This window comes from Typopeltis vanoorti, chromosome 1 (genome assembly GCF_054136105.1).
Source record: "Typopeltis vanoorti isolate ZY-2024b chromosome 1, IOZ_Tvanoo_1.0, whole genome shotgun sequence".
Taxonomy (NCBI): Eukaryota; Metazoa; Arthropoda; class Arachnida; order Uropygi; family Thelyphonidae; genus Typopeltis; species Typopeltis vanoorti.
The window spans coordinates 131669031-131688324 of NC_143549.1; the positions used below are offsets into that span (position 1 = coordinate 131669031).

The window sequence follows — 19294 nt, forward strand, 5'->3', positions numbered from 1 at the left end:
CTTTTAGCAAAATGGGCACTGATTAGTTGAACAACCTCTTCTGCATTTGTCACTCTTGCACTATCTGCATTGAGTAGAGTTATTCTTTCATATTCATTCTTTCTTTTACTTTCAGCATATCAATAAAATTCTTTGGGATTATCTTTAGCTTGCAGTAGTTTCTTTTCATGTTCACACTTAGTTTTTCTGTACAACAGTTGTGACTCTTCTGGCCTGCTGGTTATAATTTTCATAATGTACATCATCCTTATGCACATGGTATTCCTTCCACATCATCCTTTTCTTATGAATCTCTTGCTTGATGAAATTACACATCCATTTCATTCCTACTCTATTTATTCTTCAATCTCTTGGGACTAATTCTGATATTGCATCATTTAATTATTTTTTAAATGTTTCCCATGCACTGTTGATATTCTTCCCCACTGTCAACCGATCTCATTCCACTGAACTTAGTATACTCCTCAATTGGTCATAATTTCTTGCTTTGTAGTTCAACATGTAACCTTTTTTGAATGGAACACTCATAAACTTAGCCACTTCCCAAGTAAGTATTGCACAATCACTGTCACCAACCAGAGGCAGAATAGTTACAACTTTAACTGAAACACTCTCTGACACTATAATCAAATCTAACACTCTTTAACCTTGGGTTCCTTCTGTCACATGCTGCTTGAGGAAATTGTCTTGCAATAGCTCGATAAATTCAGTTTCATTCTTCACATGAGATTTTACTGCTATCCAATCAATGATTGGATAATTCAAGTCTCCCATTATGATTACTCTTTTTGCACCCATTATCTTTATTTGGTGATGCAAATATGGAGGTATAAAAGTTTTATAGTGGTTGCATCGCATAATTCAGAAAGCATGTTAGAAGACAGAATAACTTTATTCCAGATAACTGGAATAAAGTTATTATAACAATATGACAATTACAAAGAAATTTCCAGGTATGATTTTATGTGAACATACTTGAGAGGAGACTAAGAAATACTGTTAAAGAGAAACTTGGAGAAATACAAGATGGGTTAAGGCCAAACAAGTGTTGTCGGGATCAGATTTTCACTCTAACACAGTTGAGAAATCATGGATATATAACAAGGATCTGTATTTAAGTTTTCTAGATCTGGAAAAGGTATATGACAAGGTACTAAGAGAAAAGCAGTTCAAAAGGCTATAGTTATATAGCATAAATAGGATACTGAGCAATTCAAAAGCCTGTATTTAAGTTGTAAATCAGTAGTTAGAATTAAGAGAAGATACAGGAAGATAGCTTGATATAAAATCTGACATGAGACACTATCCTCATTATTCATCACCTGTATGGTTCACATCATGAAGACAAGTGGCATTAAACCTAATATCAAAACTGGAGATGTTAATCTCAGCTCTTTACTTTGAGATCCACTTAATTGGCTCCAGTTTATCAACACCACAAATTTACCAAAAACTAGTGTTGGAAATTCATTTCATCAGCAAATAAAGTCTGCCTTCAACATATCCAGATTTGAAGCACAGCAATAAACTTCACTGACTGTTCATCATCATCATCTTCAAGGGAGGAAAGGGGGGCTATACTTCTTGCACAAGGCAGAGATATAAATGCTCTTTAGTTTATGACATTTTAGGAACTCCAAGGCTTGGTATTTAATGAGTATTTGTTCCAGGACTACAATGTATTGCTGAAAGAATGTTATTTTGAAGTTGGTGATTAACATAATATTCAGATAAAAGACTGTATGATCCAGTTTTCTGTGATCATACAGTCTTTTATCGTGTATGATTCAGTGGACATTTGAAATTGCAATTAAAACTAATTAAGTGGGGACAAATTTCCCAGTTGTATTCTTCAGTAGCAGCTTTTGTGTTGTGACCATTACAAAAACCATAAATGAACAGAACATCAGTATACTTCTCTAGTGCAAATTATCTAGCAACTTTTCAATAAAATCACACAGCTAAACATGATTAACATGACAACACACACCAACATTGTTTACAAGCTCTAAAAAGATTACAACACCATATAATATTGCAGTCAGTAAGTAGGCAGCACTGCAATTACTAAATCCAAAATGTGAAATATCTGTACCTCCCTACCTATCCAGAATCAGAATCATGATATAAAAATTTTTTGCTTATAATCAGTCAAGGAATTTGCAAAGAGCAAAATGACTTCCTTATCTTTATGTCATGGTTCGTTTTAGCACTGGAATTATCCTCTGAGTTGTATTTGTAATCTTTGCTATAATGACCATTGAACTTCAACTTCAAGTCCACTAAAACTCCAAGATCCTAATCCAATTAGATATCCAATGTCAATATAATATAATATGACACTGGATATCTAATCACACCAAAGTGCACAACTTTACATTTACTAACACTGAACTAGTAGCCATTTTCACATGCCCACAATTCCAGCCTATTCAAATCTTTCTGCAAGTAATGCATATCAGCCACATTCTTGATTACCCTTGCCTATCTTTGCATCATCTGCAAACAGCTGCATGTTGCCTGTCAAATCCTTCCCAATGTTATTGATGTATAGATTGGATAACAATGGACCAAGAACCCTTGGGTAAACTGGTTACCTTAAATCTTGCAGACTCACATCCTCCATTTTTTAAATTTTTAATTAATTTATTTATTTATTATCTTTTATGTGGTTATCACTCATGAAAGGTTATTACTAAAACCTATAGTACATTTGTATCATGGGTGGGCTGAGGATTTCTTTTCTTTTTTTTCAATTAGCAATTTTTTTATCAATTTCATATATTTTTTTGTAATTTTTTATTTTTTTTACATAGTCCAGAAACCTTGCTCTAGAGACCAAACTTTTTCAGCCACTTCAGGCCTCCAATAAGCGGGGTGGTGGTCTCACACCAGGTGATGAAATTCATCTTCCACCTAAAGACAATCACAAACATCCATGTCCACAGTGAGATTCGAACCTGTAACCTGTTGGTTGGAGAGTGGGTATGCTAACCACTAGACCAACTAGGCCATATACAACTTTTTCAATATATGTCAATTTCCTATCCTCTTATCCATGCCAATATTTTATAATCCAATCTCACATTCTCCAATTTATGCAACAGTCTTCCATGCTGTATTTTTCAAACGTCTTAGCAAAATCCAAAAGTATCATGGTGTATCCATTCACCTTGTCTAACTCAATGGTAATGTTGAACAGGAATGTAGGAATATGGAGATATAAAAGTTTTATACTGGCTATACTGCATAATTTAGAAAGCTTGGTGTCAGAAGGTTAAATTCCCACCAATGACTGACTGGAATAGAGCTCTCATAGCAATTATCTAGAGAAAAAAAAAAAAAGGTAAAAAGGGAAATAAAAAGGTGAATGTGAGAATTACAAAGGAATTTCTGTAATAAGTGTTCCAGGTAAAATTTAGGCAGGCATATTTGATTTTTTATTTATTCATGTTGGGTTCCCCCCCCCCCCATTCCTCAACCAGCCCTTAGGTCTGGTTGAGCCCTCCTTGGATTAAGTACTAAATCCTGTGTATTCATGGGGGGGCCAGTTGGCCTGCTTGCAGGATGAAAAATCCCAGATAAACTGGGGGGGGGGGAACCCTACTGTCCACACCCAAGACCTGCTAACTTGGCTATGGCTGACAGAGATCCATAAGCTCCTCACGTCATTGATGGTAATCGAACTTAGGACATTCCTTCCCCAGGCATATGGTTGCAAAGCATATAGCTACTAGGCTAACCACACAGACAGTATACTTGATAAGGTCATGGGTATATATGAAGGATCTGTATTTAAGTTTGGTAGATTTGGAAAAGACAAACAAGGTGCCAGAGAGCAATATGCAGCCTACACTTAAGTTGTAAGGAAACAGAAAGACATATAGCTTGATGTAAAATAAGGTATGAGACAAGGATGGAGCACTGTCTCTCTCATTCTTGTTAATTTTCAATGAAGATCACATTATGAAGAAAATTGGTATGAAATCTGATAGCAAATTTGGAGATGTTAATATCAGTTCTTTACTTTATGCAGATGATCTTAAATAAATCCAATACAAGTCTGCAGGATTCTTTAATGAAACTGATTAATTGCTGTAACAAATATGGCATGAAAATCCAACAAAAGGACAAAAACTAAGTAAATAGACAGGAGCATAGAAAAAATCAAATGCATCTGATTGGAGAACCTAAAGAAGTAAAACATATCAGCTATTTAGGCACAATTTTTTGATGAGGACAGAAATTTAAATGGGAAACAGACAATAGAATAAACAAAGCTGGTATGGTGGCAATGAAATTATTAAATTTATATGGAATAAGAGAAAAATCAGTGAAACTACTAAAGTAGCTATACAAAAGACAGTGTTCAAAATAATTTGTTTGTGGATCTGAGAGTTTGCTGAGTAAAACAGTTGATCAATGCACAGATGACATCAGTGATAGAATTACATCAAAAATGAAAATGTTGAGAAGGAACTAACATTGTTTGCATTCAAGAATCTGTGAATAGAGCTAATCTAAAATGTAATAAATTTAGTTTGATCCTTTATCCAAGTGTGTGCAAACAAAGTTTGCACCTGAAAGTATCTTCAGGACTGGGGTAAAGTGGTACCACACTGGGCGACTCCTTGCAAAGGTGAAGCAAACTACCAACACTCTTATCTCAGTATCTCCCATAATGCAAAACACATCTCCTTGCGGATATGTATAATGTTATGCATTAAGGGAAGGGCCACTACCCAAACTAGTTTCGACAGGGTCTGGGTAGTGGCCCTTCCCTTTTGTTGCCCAGTGAGAGACCACCATTCTGTCACCCATTCCTTAAATGTGGTATAACCAACTTCTTTTCTGGTATCTTAATCACCACTCAAGAGATCCTAATCCTGTGGTCTTCTCTCTATTGAGGGGGTTGCAGCTAATTACTAGGGAAATTATGAAGCAAGGTAGTTTTCTGTTGCCTTCCTTGCCATAAGTATTTTATGACTGCAGATGTGTGTGTTCACGGGACCGATTTGCTGTTTTGAAGGATGAAAAACCTATATTACCAAGAGAAAAAACCCTCCACCACCATATGAGACTGGTTAACTCACCTTTAGTCGAAAGAGACCAGCTAAAGGTTCCTCACATCATGGACAGGAATCGAACCGAGGTCTTTCCGGCCAAAGGGCTTCATCTATACTAACTGAGCTAACGAGGCTCACTCCAGAGATACTGATCAGTATATAATTTGCTTTATCTATCATGGAGTCTTCTTTCTTTAAATGGAACTACCTTGCTCTTTCCATTCCCTTGGAACCTTACCAGTCTTGAAAGTGGTGACACTTGAAATAAACAGCCTGAGTAGCACTGCCAATTCTCCTGTACTTTCATTCGTGTGTAGAGGCTTAAGTGCTGTGAGGACATCATGTTGGAGGCTTAATGGATTTTTTTACAACACTCAAAAAGAAATTAAATTCTATTTTAAATCTTTTTGAGTGTTGTAAAAAAATCCATTAAGCCTCCAACATCCTGTACTTTCATGTAAAACACAGTCCTTTATCCCACCCGATCTTGTGGCTATGTTCACATTGAGATTTCATAATATACTAGATGGGCTAAAGAGCTGACAGTGCACAATAGATAGCCTCTCCCAGCCAAATGAATCCCATCTTCTCCGAGCTTAGCTTGTTTTCACAAACAAGCTAAATTGTGACAAGTATTGTCACTGCAAAAGGTTTTTGACCAATGTAACACTAGCACCTTGCTTATTAAAAGCATGACGTAGCAGTTTAGTCTTCAGAGCAAGTTTCTGCCCCTCTTTTTTGTCTCACATACAGCACGGATGGCATTCCTCAAGAAAGACAAGCCACATATACTCTATAGTACCAGACCCATCTCATTCAAAAAACAGTAAATACTGAAAGACATGTAATAAAATAGTTTTACAGCAGATTACAAAATCTCCAAGATGAGATTCTGTTAAATTCAGAGGATGGATATGATCTGACTATAACTAGTATTGGACATCGTTTATATCATGTGTCACTCACAAAAAAAAAAAAAAAAAAAAAGCCACAGTGTTATGCCATTTATTTCATTTCATATTTTAATGTCCATATCTTTTTTTATCTACATATGAATTCCAACTTAAAAAAAAAAAGCATAAACATTAAAAATTCTTGAAAAAAAAAAATTCCATATCTAATTTACTAATTCTCGTAGAAAGGCTTAGACGTTGGTTAAACATGCTTATAATATATGCACGTAAACACAAGAAAGATATTTAATTAACCAAATATTTCGATCTGGAAATAGCAGACCATCTTCAGTGGCACTACAAGAACAATTTAAAAAAAAAATACAAGGTGGAATACTAACAATAGATTGTTTAAAAATAGAACAAGCCGCGTGATGTTATATCACTAAGTATTAAAGGGAATATTTTAAGCAGAGACATGATTGAAATAAAGATATTAATTAATGAGTTATCCTGATTAGACTTTCCCAGATTTTTGATATAGATATACAGTCATTCCGATTCAGGTTAGGATGATGGAGTAAGGCCTCTACACTTTCTTTGAATAAACGTTCAAATTTATAATGGGATCTATGCAAGAGGCGAGTTTTTGACCAAAGGATGTTGTGGTTAGTTTCAATCCTGTGCTGAGCCAATCCAGATTTTTCAGGTTTGTTGTGATGAATGGAGGATCGATGTTCTTGGATTCTTTTTTCAAGAGAACGTCCAGTTTGTCCAAAATAGGAGAGATCACAGTTGCAGGGAATTTGATAAACTCCAGGAAGAGATATATTTGAGCGTTTGTGTTTAGGAGAAGGAAAATGGGAAGGTAATTTGTTAATAGGTGAATATGTAGCTGTTAACTCATATTTCTTCAGAATTCTTGCGATAGATTCTGAAATCCCGGCCATGTAAGGAATTGGAACTCGACGTATTGAATCTTCGTTGTTTTGTGGTGGATTATAATAATCGAGAAGATGTTGAGTACTCTTTTCGGAAAAGCCAATGAGTTTCATGTGTTGTTGGATAGTAGAAAGTTCTTTCTGTAGAAAATTAGAAGTAGAACAATTAATTTTGGCTCCTCTGATAAGACATTTTATGATTCCTGTTTTTTGACAAGGATGATGGACTGATTCTTTAAGAATATAACGACCTGTGAATGTTGGTTTCCTGTAAACTGTAGTTGTAAGAGTATTTGAAGGTGACCGGATCAGGAGAACGTCTAAAAAAGATAACTGGTTGTTTTCTTCCATTTCCATAGTAAACTTTATACGATGATGTAAGGAATTGATACTGTTTAAACAAGAAGGTAAGGAGTCTTTGTTGTGCAGCCATACAGTATCTTATGCAAAAGGATGGTTGAGGGAAAATAGATGAGAAGAGGACTTTTTCTAGATGTTCCAAATAAAAGTTGGCTAAAGCAGAAGAGAGAGGACTTCTCATGGCCGTTCCTTCTACTTGGCTGTAAAATTTGTTTTGACATAAGAAATATCCAGAGTGTATTACAAAATCGAATAGTTTATAATGTCTTCTGGAAAGATGACAGCAAGTAATTTTAAAGTCTCCTTGAGAGGTACATTTGCATATAAAGATTCTATATCAAAGCTCACTAGGTTGCAATGAGACATTTTTTAATTTTTCTAAGAAATCTGAGGAGTTTTTTAGAAAGGAAAAGTTACGAGCAAAGATCAAATTTTTAAAAATCTAGCTAAGTTATTGAAATCTCACATAGGCAACTCTAATTCCTTTCTAAAAAACAAACTCCTCAGATTTCTTAGAAAAATTAAAAAATGTCTCATTGCAACTTGCAGATCTTATGGTGAGCTTTGATATAGAATCTTTATATACAAATGTACCTCTCAAGGAGACTTTAAAATTACTTGCTGACATCTTTCCAGAAGACATTATAAAACTATTCGATTTCTTAATGCACTCTGGATATTTCTTATGTCAAAACAAATTTTACAGCCAAGTAGAAGGAACGGCTATGAGAAGTCCTCTCTCTTCTGCTATAGCCAAGTTTTATTTGGAACATCTAGAAAAAGTCCTCTTCTCATCTATTTTCCCTCAACCATCCTTTTGCATAAGATACTGTATGGCTGCACAACAAAGACTCCTTACCTTCTTGTTTAAACAGTATCAATTCCTTACATCATCGTATAAAGTTTACTATGGAAATGGAAGAAAACAACCAGTTATCTTTTTTAGACGTTCTCCTGATCCGGTCACCTTCAAATACTCTTACAACTACAGTTTACAGGAAACCAACATTCACAGGTCGTTATATTCTTAAAGAATCAGTCCATCATCCTTGTCAAAAAACAGGAATCATAAAATGTCTTATCAGAAGAGCCAAAATTAATTGTTCTACTTCTAATTTTCTACAGAAAGAACTTTCTACTATCCAACAACACATGAAACTCAATGGCTTTTCCGAAAAGAGTACTCAACATCTTCTCGATTATTATAATCTACCACAAAACAACGAAGATTCAATACGTCGAGTTCCAATTCCTTACATGTCTGGGATTTCAGAACCTATCGCAAGAATTCTGAAGAAATATGAGTTAACAGCTACGTATTCACCTATTAACAAATTACCTTCCCATTTTCCTTCTCCTAAACACAAACGCTCAAATATATCTCTTCCTGGAGTTTATCAAATTCCCTGCAACTGTGATCTCTCCTATTTTGGACAAACTGGACGTTCTCTTGAAAAAAGAATCCAAGAACATCGATCCTCCATTCATCACAACAAACCTGAAAAATCTGGATTGGCTCAGCGCGGGATTGAAACTAACCACAACATCCTTTGGTCAAAAACTCGCCTCTTACATAGATCCTGTTATAAATTTGAACGTTTATTCAAAGAAAGTGTAGAGGCCTTACTCCATCGCCCTAACCTGAATCAGAATGACTGTATATCTATATCAAAAATCTGGGAAAGTCTAATCAGGATACTTTTCTTTTAGGTGCATTTTTTATCAGGATAACTCATTAATTCATATTAACTTTATGTAATTTAATATTATTAATTAATATCTTTATTTCAATCATGTCTCTGCTTAAAAATATTCCCTTTAACTAATTATATGAAGAGCCAAAGGCTTCAATTCTTTATTCGGCTCAGAAACAATATGGGATGCAATATCCCTTAACTTAAATAATATTAACTTTAATACTTAGTGATATAACATCGCACAGCTTGTTCTATTTTTAAATGATATATTGTTAGTATTCCACCTTGTATATTTTTTAAAAAACTGTTCTAGTAGTGCCACTGAAGATGGTCTGCTATTTCCAGACCGAAATATTTGGTTAATTAAATATCTTTCTTGTGTTTACGTGTATATATTATTCAGTCTTTATGTCACAAGTATCTTTAAAACATTCTTCTTCTTCTTCTACAGCTTCTCCCACTTAAGTGGGGTTACTGTTTCTTATGAGTCTCCTCCACACCTTCCTGTCTTGGGCTGTCACCACATCCAAGTTCTTCATCTTCAAGTCCATTTCTACCAGCTCCCTCCATCTCTTCTTTAGCCGCCCACGCTTCTGCCTTCCTTGCACATCCATCTGCATGACCCTTCTTCCCACATATTCGTCCTCCCTCCCTCCTCATCACATGACCAAACCATCTCAACCTTGCCTCCTGTATTTTCGCTCCTAAGTTCGTAACTTTCACTATTCCCCTGACATAGTCATTTCTCAGATGATCCTTTCTGGTCACACCGCACATCCACCTAAGCATTCTCATCTCTGCTACTTCCATCCTGCTGATGTTATTTTTCCTCAGGGCCACAGTTTCTATAGCATATGTCATAGCTGGCCTCACTACTGTCCTATAAATTTTGCCTTTCAGATTGATCGGCACCTTCTTATCGCATAACACTCCAGCCATCTCCCTCCAGTTCCTCCAACCCGCTTGTATCCTGCATCACACTTCCTTCTCAGCTCCTCCATCTTCTTCCACTGTTGAACCTAAGTATCTAAAGTCTCTCACATTCCTGATGACATTTCCTTCCAGCTCCAGATCTGTCTCCTGGCCACCGCCCACTGCGCAACACATATACTCTGTCTTACTTCTGCTCAGTCTCATACCTCTCTCTTCCAGTACTTTTCTCCATCTTTCCAGTTTAGTTTCTGCTTCTTCTCTTGAATCTACACAGAGCAAGATGTCATCTGCATACAACATTGTCCAAGGTGCATCTTCTCTCACCTCCTCTGTTACCACCTCCATCACAATATTAAACAGAAATAGACTTAATGCTGACCCTTGATGTAAGCCAACTGTTACTTGAAAACTTTCTGTCTGTCCCAAACAGGTCCGAACACTTGTCTTCACATTTCTGTACATTTCCCGCACCAACCTGACATATTTCTCCGGCACCTTCTTCTCCCTCAGACACCTCCAGACTTCTTGCCTTGGCACTCTATCGTATGCTTTCTCCAGATCAATAAATACCAGATGTAGCTCCCTTTGTTTCCTCTCGATATTTTTCCATCATCTGTCGTAACCCAAAGATAGCATCTGTTGTTGATCTACCAGGCATGAAGCCAAATTGTTCCTTTGCAATCTCCACCTCCTCCCTCAATCTACCATCAAGAACCCTTTCTAGGATCTTCATTGTGTGGGACATCAACTTTATTCCTCTGTAATTTTTACAGTCTTGTGCATCCCCTTTACCCTTGTAGATGGGAACAAGAGTACTCTCCCTCCATTCCTCGGGTATATTTTCCTGTTGGCAAACTTTCATGAACAGGTCCCACAGCAGGTCAATTACCTCTTCCCCCAGTGCCTTCCATGCCTCCACTGGAATTCTGTCGGGGCCCACCGCTTTTCTATTCCTCATCCTCTTCATGGCCTCCGTCACTTCCATTCTACTGATGTTCTGCACCATCCCCTCAGAAGGCTGCCAATCTCCTCTGTGAGTCCTTGCATTTTCCTCATTCAAAAGTCCCTCAAAGTATATTTTCCATCTGTTTCTTATGTCCACATCCCTCCAAAATACTCTTCCTTCAGTATCTTTGATCTGCCTCACATGTAAGATGTCCTTAGCTGCTTTATTTCTACATTTCGCTAGTTGGTAAATTTTTCTCTGTCCTTCCTTTGTTTCTAATTGATCATACAGATCTTGATATGCCATGGCCTTCGCCTGTGCCACAACTCTCTTGGCTTCTTGCTTTCTCTCTTTGTACACCTCTCTGTCCTCTTCCACTCTTGACTCATCCCACTTCTGCTTTGCCTTCCTCTTAGCTGTCACTGCCACTTGTACATCATTATTCCACCACCAACCCTCCTTCTGCTCTCTAATCTTTCCAGATGTCTCACCAAGCACCTCGATTGCACAGCTCAGGATTACTTTTGAATTATGTTTCCACCAATCTTGTACACTTTCCAGTCCATCCGAAATCCTCTCTAACACTCTCTCCCTGAAACGATTCCTCACACTCTCCTCTTTTAAGCGAAACCACTTAATTGTCTTCATCCCATGGCAACCAGAAGTTCTTATCTTCGATCTTATTTTAAAGTATGCGCACAGCAGTCGGTGTTGTTGTGCTACTTGATCTGTTGGAATTACTTTACAATTTGTCACAACCTTAAGATGTTTTCTTCTAGTCAAAATGTAGTCAATTTGTGAGCTGTTGTTACCACTTCTAAATGTTATCAAATGTTCTTCCCTCTTGAAGAAAAACGAGTTCACAATTGCCAGATCAAACGCTACTGCAAAGTCCACAACCCTCTCTCCTTCCTGGTTCATCATTCCCACTCCGTGGCCACCATGCACCCTTTCACAGTCTCTATTCTGTCTTCCTATGTGCCCGTTCAAGTCTCCTCCGACAATCACCATCTCATTTTCTTCCAATTCCCTCATTTCTTCATCTAACACGTTCCAGAACTCATCTTTTTCCTCTGCTGTACAACCAACTTGCGGGGCATATACACATAATACGACTACTCGCTCTTCTCCAAGACCCAATTTCATTCGTGTAGAAGGAACCACAGGATCCTGTCGTTCCTTCTACCCACGTCCAGTACTTCACCCTTCATTCTGCCACACACCACAATTCCTACACCATTTCTTACCTCGTTATTCGCTCCAGAGTAGAACAATTTATATCCGTCTCCCAGTTCCTTTGCCTTTCCCCCTTTCCACCTTGTCTCCTGCCCACATAAAATGTCCAACTTCCTCTTCCTCATCATGTCTGCCACCTCTCTTCCCCTTCCAGTCATGCTTCCAACATTCAGTGTTCCCACTCGCAACATCCTCTCCATCTGCTGGGCTCGCTTCTTTAACCGCACCTGCCCTTCATGCGGTAGCCCTCGTCCACTTCTCACAGCTGTAGGGCGATGTGGCTGTGCGTCGCTTAAGGGGTACGCCCTAGCCCTTATATCATTTTCTCTTCGACTCATAATCATAGTTTGAGTTGGCACTGAAGTTTTCCGACCGGATGCCCTTCCTGACATCAACCCTCGCATTTATCCGGGCTTGGGACCGGCACCTATTGAGGCTAGCTTGCCTCCTTCGGTGGCTGCATAAGACGAAATGACTTAGCAAGATAGGAAAGACTCACCCCTAGCCCTCGAATACTCTAATAGCATCAGGGGGAAGGAGCAAGGAGAGGAGAAAGAAGCAAAGAAAGAAGAGGAGGGACCAGTCTACAGAATAATATAACAGATATATATTACATGAAGTAAGGCATGGTCCAGCATCAGGTACCATGGTCCAGCATCTTTAAAACATTAAACATGCTTATTAAATAACTTAAGGAATTTACAATGTACAAAGGATATAAATTAAATTAAACTTTAATCTATATTTCCAATATTTTGGCAACGTCACGTTGCCATCTACACAGGAACTTAAAATAAAGACATGTGCATGCAGGCACTACACACACAGTAAATGGGTATGAAGCAGGAAGCTATTGTTTCTCCTAAAAGTCCTGATGGTGTCCCCTAGCAGGCTATGTAGGTATTCTTGGCTGTTGGGCTGAAGGTCTTCTGATGTAAGTCTCCCAAATTTGGTGCAGTCTCATGCAACCAAATTTGTTGAGGTTTGGCACATTTCTTAGAGCTGAGGCTGATTCCATGAATAGCCTTTCAAATTTGAATTTACTATGGTGTATCATGGTGGCTTCTGGTGTGCATCAAGAGCATGGTCTGCAAGACCAGAGTGGCTGTACTGGTGAAACTGGATGTAGTCCTTGTGTACTGAAATTCTGATATTCGCTGTCCTGCCTGTTTGGCCAAAGTAGGACAGCTTACAGCAGCAAGGGACCTGGTATACACCAGGTAAGTATAGGGGAAGTGGTTGGTCTTTAGTGGACCAAATAAGGGATGCCAATTTTTTATATGGTCTGTAACAGGAGGTCAAGTCATGTTTTTTTAGGATTTTGGTAATTTTTTTCGAGGTGCCTCGGATGTAGGGAATGGTGATGAATTTAGAGTAATCCTTGTTGTGAAGAGGAGGAGGGGATTGTGGTTTACTGGTTTCAATATTTTTTGGTTTTTTTTTTTTTGGGGGGGGGGATAGCATTGGCTGAGAAAGTGTTAAGGATGTGGTTTAGTTCTGTGGTTAGGGCATTGTCATTTGAACAGATAAGTTTAGCCCTGTTGTGTAGTGTCTTAATAACTCCATATTGTTGGGGGTGGGGGAGGGGTGATTGTTGGTGAATGTATCTGCCTGTGTGGGTGGGTTTTCTATTTTTCTATAAACTGAGAAAACCAAGGTTCCATCAGGCTGGCTGGTGACTAGTGTGTCTAAGAAAGGAAGGCTGTTGTTTTTCTCTTTTTCCAGGGTGAACTTGATCCTTGGGGGGTGTTGGTTGTTTAAGTGTGTTAAGAAGGAGAGGAGTGTATCAGAGCCATGTGGCCAAATAGCGAACACATCATCAACAAAGCGAAGCCATATGGTTGGTTTTTGTGGGACAGAGTTTAAGGCTTTCTCTTCAAAAGTCTCCATAAAGACGTTGGCCAAGGGTGGGGAGAGTGGTGAACCCATGGCTGTCCCCTCTATTTGTTTGTAGAATTTTCCTTGCCAAACGAAATAGTCTGAGTTCATTGTGAACTGAAATAGGGCTGAGATATCGGGAGGAAATTTAGCTTGGATTAGCTCTAAGGTTTCTTTGAGTGGGACATTTGTGAATAAGGAGGAGACGTCAGAACTGACCATTATGTCAGTATGTAAGGTTTTCTATGCTGGCTTTGAAGTGGGCTGAGTTTTTATGTGTGATGGTGTGTCGCCAGTATAGTGTGAGCACTTTGGCCAAACGTTTAGCTAATTTGTAAGTGGGGGAATCAATGCCATCCACTATGGGACGTAATGGCACATTTTCTTTATGTATTTTTGGGAGTCCATATATACCGGGGGATATGAAGTTAAACGGTTTTAATTTGTTAGTGACTTCTACAGGCCAAGAAGTGACATTCTTAAGGAGCCTGTAGAGTTTTCAAATTTGTGAGTTGGTGGGATTTTAGTGGACCGGATAACGGTCCACTAAATTAGATGCTTATTAAATAACCTTAAGGAATTTACAATGTACAAAGGATATAAATTAAATTAAACTTTAATCTATATTTCCAATATTTTGGCAACGTCACGTTGCCATCTACACAGGAACTTAAAATAAAGACGTGCACGCAGGCACTACACACACAGTAAATGGGGACGAAGCAGGAAGCTATTGTTTCTCCTAAAAGTCCTGATGGTGTCCCCTAGTGGGCTATGTAGGTATTCTTGGCTGTTGGGCTGAAGGTCTTCTGTTGTAAGTCTCCCAAATTTGGGGAGTCTCATGCAACCAAATTTGTTGAGGTTTGGCACATTTCTTAGACCTACCTGGTGTATACCAGGTCCCTTGCAGCTGTAAGTTGTCCTACTTTGGTCAAACAGGCAGGATAACGAATATCAGAACACAGGGACTACATCCGGTTTTACCAGTACAGCCACTCTGCTCTAGCAGACACTCTGGATACACGCCACAGACGCCACCGTAATACACCGTAGTAAATTCAAATTTGCAAGGCTATTCATGGAATCACCCTCAGCCCTAAGAAATGTGCCAAACCTCAACAAATTTGGTTGCATGAGACTCCCCAAATTTGGGAGACTTACAACAGAAGACCTTCAGCCCAACAGCCAAGAATACCTACATAGCCCACTAGGGGACACCATCAGGACTTTTAGGAGAAACAATAGCTTCCTGCTTCGTCCCCATTTACTGTGTGTGTAGTACCTGCGTGCACGTCTTTATTTTAAGTTCCTGTGTAGATGGCAACGTGATGTTGCCAAAATATTGGAAATATAGATTAAAGTTTAATTTAATTTATATCCTTTGTACATTGTAAATTCCTTAAGGTTATTTAATAAGCATCTAATTTACTAGTATTTACAGCCTTAACAGCAATATAAATAATCTACACTACCACTTTCCAAACCTTATTCCTAATGGAACCTTAGCTGGCACCTCAACAATTACTGTCTATCTAAACTGCCAAAACTACATACACCATACACAATTCTTCCAGCCATAAAGGTGGTGCTTGTGCAATTATCAGAACTAAATAGCCTTGTCAGACATCCCATATCAGAGAATGCAAAACTTCAAATCTCTTATTTAATATACTCTGACTCAGAAACTCCTCACCAAACTTGCACTGATTTGTTTTCTTTACCACTCTCCAAACTCCAAAACTCTGATCTTTTTTTTTTTTTTTAACATCTCTAAAGCTGGATTTTCTGCAATCAAAATATCCAAATAATGAGGTCATCTTCCTTGGAGATGCCAGTATACACAATTTACACTGGCTTCTCTCTACTCTAATTCTGCAGATCAGATGAGCAGGGCCTCTCTCAAGGCATCTGTCATTAGCAATGACCTAATATAGATAATCCATCTATCAAACACAGCAGCAGAGAACCTCACCATCCTGCTCCCTGAATCTCTTTTTAAGAAGATGTTCTTTCAGATACACTGTAGATGTTAATCTCCTCGTGGTAACTCAAACTACCATTTCTTCCAACTTTCCTTTCCTGTGGAACACCCTTTATGTAGCCATTCTCACTCCTGTGAGTACTGTCTTTAAAAGAGTGCCAAATGGATTGACCCATTGTGACTTCTCCTTTCCATGGTCTGCCTAGAGATTTTGACCTAAACATCTGTTCAGACAAATAACAGGTATAATTATTACTGGAGTGAAGAAGTTCATTCTCAATTCCACTCAAAATACTAAACTGCTATCGCCCATGATTCACCAACAAGTGCACCAAGGCAATCCAAGAAAAGAATTTAGCATATCACTCAAGACTCAAAACTCTAACGTCACACTTAGCTTATACTGAAGCTTGCAATAACTTCAACAAAAAAATCTACATCTGATTTTGAAAGGATCAAATGCTGCAGACTTACCTCTTGCCTTGGCACTCAAGCCTTCTTGTCCCTCACCAAAGCTATTGGGAGCAACTTTTGTCCATCCATGTTTCCATTGCTCTAACATTGAGATGGTATCATGGTAACATCACCCAAAGACAAAAGCCTTACTTACTGGCATCACTTTTCATCTCCAACTCTTGCCCAGATGACTAATGCAAAATACCTCCACTTTATTAAGAAATGCTTATTACATGCCACCCTTTGTCTCTTGTCAGAAAGAAATCGGAAGAATCCTGAAAAACTTGGAACCAATAAGTCATCTAGTTCTTCGTATAGCCTACCTTTTGTACCAAAAACTTATGCTCCAGAACTAACAGCAATCCTATATACCCTCTTCAGTCTTTTCTACTGATATCTATCCTGCAACATAAAAAAATATATATCAAAGTCAGCTAATAAACTACCATCCAATTCTTACTTAAATTTTCTCTATAAACATGGATAAGGTCATTCACAGGCAACTTCTTCAAACTGGAGGTTCATGGAGAAACTTAAATGGTCACTCTTGATCATACTCCTTTTGTAACTGGATTGTCAGCTTTCTTTCTGGTTGCTCATTGCATATCATGTTAGGTAGTTTCCTTTGCTCAGATTTCCCACCAATGTGTCGATAATCCAGGGCTCTATACTCTCACCCTCTTTTTTTTCCCTCCTGTACATGTTCTACTCTATCAACTTCGAATTCTATTCATAGCTTTGCTGATGACTGAGAGTTCCATTCCACTTCCTTATATTAAATAGCAAAAATGGATGGCTTACATGAAATTAATTATGCAACAGTAAAATTTTCACCCATGTATCACAGGCATCATTAGTACAAAACATGGATCAGAATAACATACAACTTAATGGCAAAAATTCAACAATATGCCACGTAAGATTTAGTAAGTTAACCACCAAATGGTCAATTAATTCCTGGAGTAAAAAAAAAACTAAAATGAATAAAAAAAAATCTAGGAAAGATTAGTAGATTACAGAAGTACTATTTCTGATAAGGGATTTAAATGCAGGCTATAAGATCTGTTTGTATTAAGACAATGTCATAATACTTCACAGGTTTCTTTATGTTTATGTTCCATAAGGATCTACTCTTGTGCAATATCTATCTGTTCTTTCAAAGCTGTGAAGCATTATTGTAGCATCCTATTTAAACAGATCTGATGGCCTACATTTATCTTCCTAATGGAAATAGTACTTCTACAATTTGATAATCTTTCCTAGTTTTTTTTTCTTCTTTTAATTATAGGAATTAATTTACTGTTTGTTACCTTACTAAAGCTTTTGCAGTGTTCTGTTGTTTCCCCCCCCCCCCTGTTTAGCTGTATGTAGGGTTTATGTCCTAGGAATTCCTGGAAAATTTGCCGATCTGTCTTGTCTCAAGTCCCAGGAAAAGCAGCTTCAGACCTTTCACAAATTTAAATTTACAAATTTTTTTCATGTAATTTGAAGTTATCTTAAATACTCACACCATAACAAAACAATATTATAGATAAACCATAAATTCTCAATATTTACTTAATGTAGTTCATGATATTTTTCATTTTCATTGTGCACATATACAGTAGTTTTCAAGAACTACTTTTCAAGAAGAAATGAATGTAGGGAGAGTTAGATTTTTCCCAGATGAATAATTTAAAAGAGCAATTACTTACCAACCAATCAGTGCGATTCACAATACGGACCAAGTTTTTATGTCCACCGCCTGCTAATATGTGATCTGTTCCCATCCAACAAGAGCAATATAACTGTATTTAATAAAAACAAATATAAGGACAGTCACTGTATCTGTATCTTTTTTTTTTTAATCAAGATTTTCAGTACTGCAATATATCATTTTTACAATGAATATTATGTCTCTGTAACTTTTTTTTTGGAACACACATGTATTTGTTGGAATATATTATACTTTTTATGCCATACGTGGAATCAAGTTACTAACTTGATTCCACGTATGGCATAAAAAGTATAAAACTTACTCTTAGCTTTCTTAGTTTGAAAATTACTGGGAGCAATGAAAATTGCACCATATTTCATTGTCTGTTAATGCCAATAATTTCATCACTGCATAATTTATGAAGCAAGCACACTACGAGGGTGGTCTGAAAAGTTCTCAGCCTAACAATGAAAAAATGGATTTATAATTTCAAAATTATTTTTATTTTTCAACATAATCTCCCTTAAGACATACATTTATTCCAGCGATGCTAAAATGCCATTATCCCATCCCTGCAGTGGTTCTCAGTAAGATCTGCAAAATACCCCTCTACAGCTGCAATCACCTCTTGATTCAAAGAAAAATGCTGACCAGCAAGGAAGAGTTTTAATTTTGGGAAGAAATAGAAGTCAGGGGGAGCCAAATCTGTTGAATAGGGTGGATGTTCCAACAATTCATAGTGCAGATCCCTCAATTTTACAAAACACCTTTGTGGGCAGGTGCATTGTCCTGATGAAAGATGATTTTTTTCTTCTGCAAACCGGGTCTTTTCTCACGAATTTTTTCATCTAGTCTGATTAAAAGATTGGAATAATATTCCCCAGTTATTGTTTTACCCTTTTCAAGATAATGAATAAACAAAATGCCTTTAGCATCCCAAAACACCTATGCCATGACCTTTCCCTCTGATGGAACCGAATTTGTCTTCTTTGCTGCTGAAACAGGCTTCTGTTCACTGTTTTTACTGCTGTTTGGATCCTGGTGGGTAATGGTCAATCCAATCCTCCCCTAGATGAGTCTTGATAGACTTTGTATTTCTTAGGAAGGACCCTCCATGATGAGTTCTTTGACTCCATGGAGGCCTGAATAATAATAATAATAATAATAACAAAATCAGTTTTATTCTTGTTAAAACACTCTGAGCACTGTTC

The 19294-nt window shown here is 37.6% G+C and overlaps 1 protein-coding gene across 1 annotated transcript in view; it reads right to left on the reverse strand.

The window, feature by feature from the left end:
- LOC150110432 (striatin-3-like) overlaps positions 1-19294 on the reverse strand; it is a 239480-nt gene that overhangs the window by 8565 nt on the left and 211621 nt on the right. The window contains exon 9 of the mRNA XM_090398285.1: positions 18082-18174. Within this exon, the coding sequence (XP_090254411.1) occupies positions 18082-18174 (93 nt within the window). The remainder of the gene's footprint in view (positions 1-18081; positions 18175-19294) is intronic.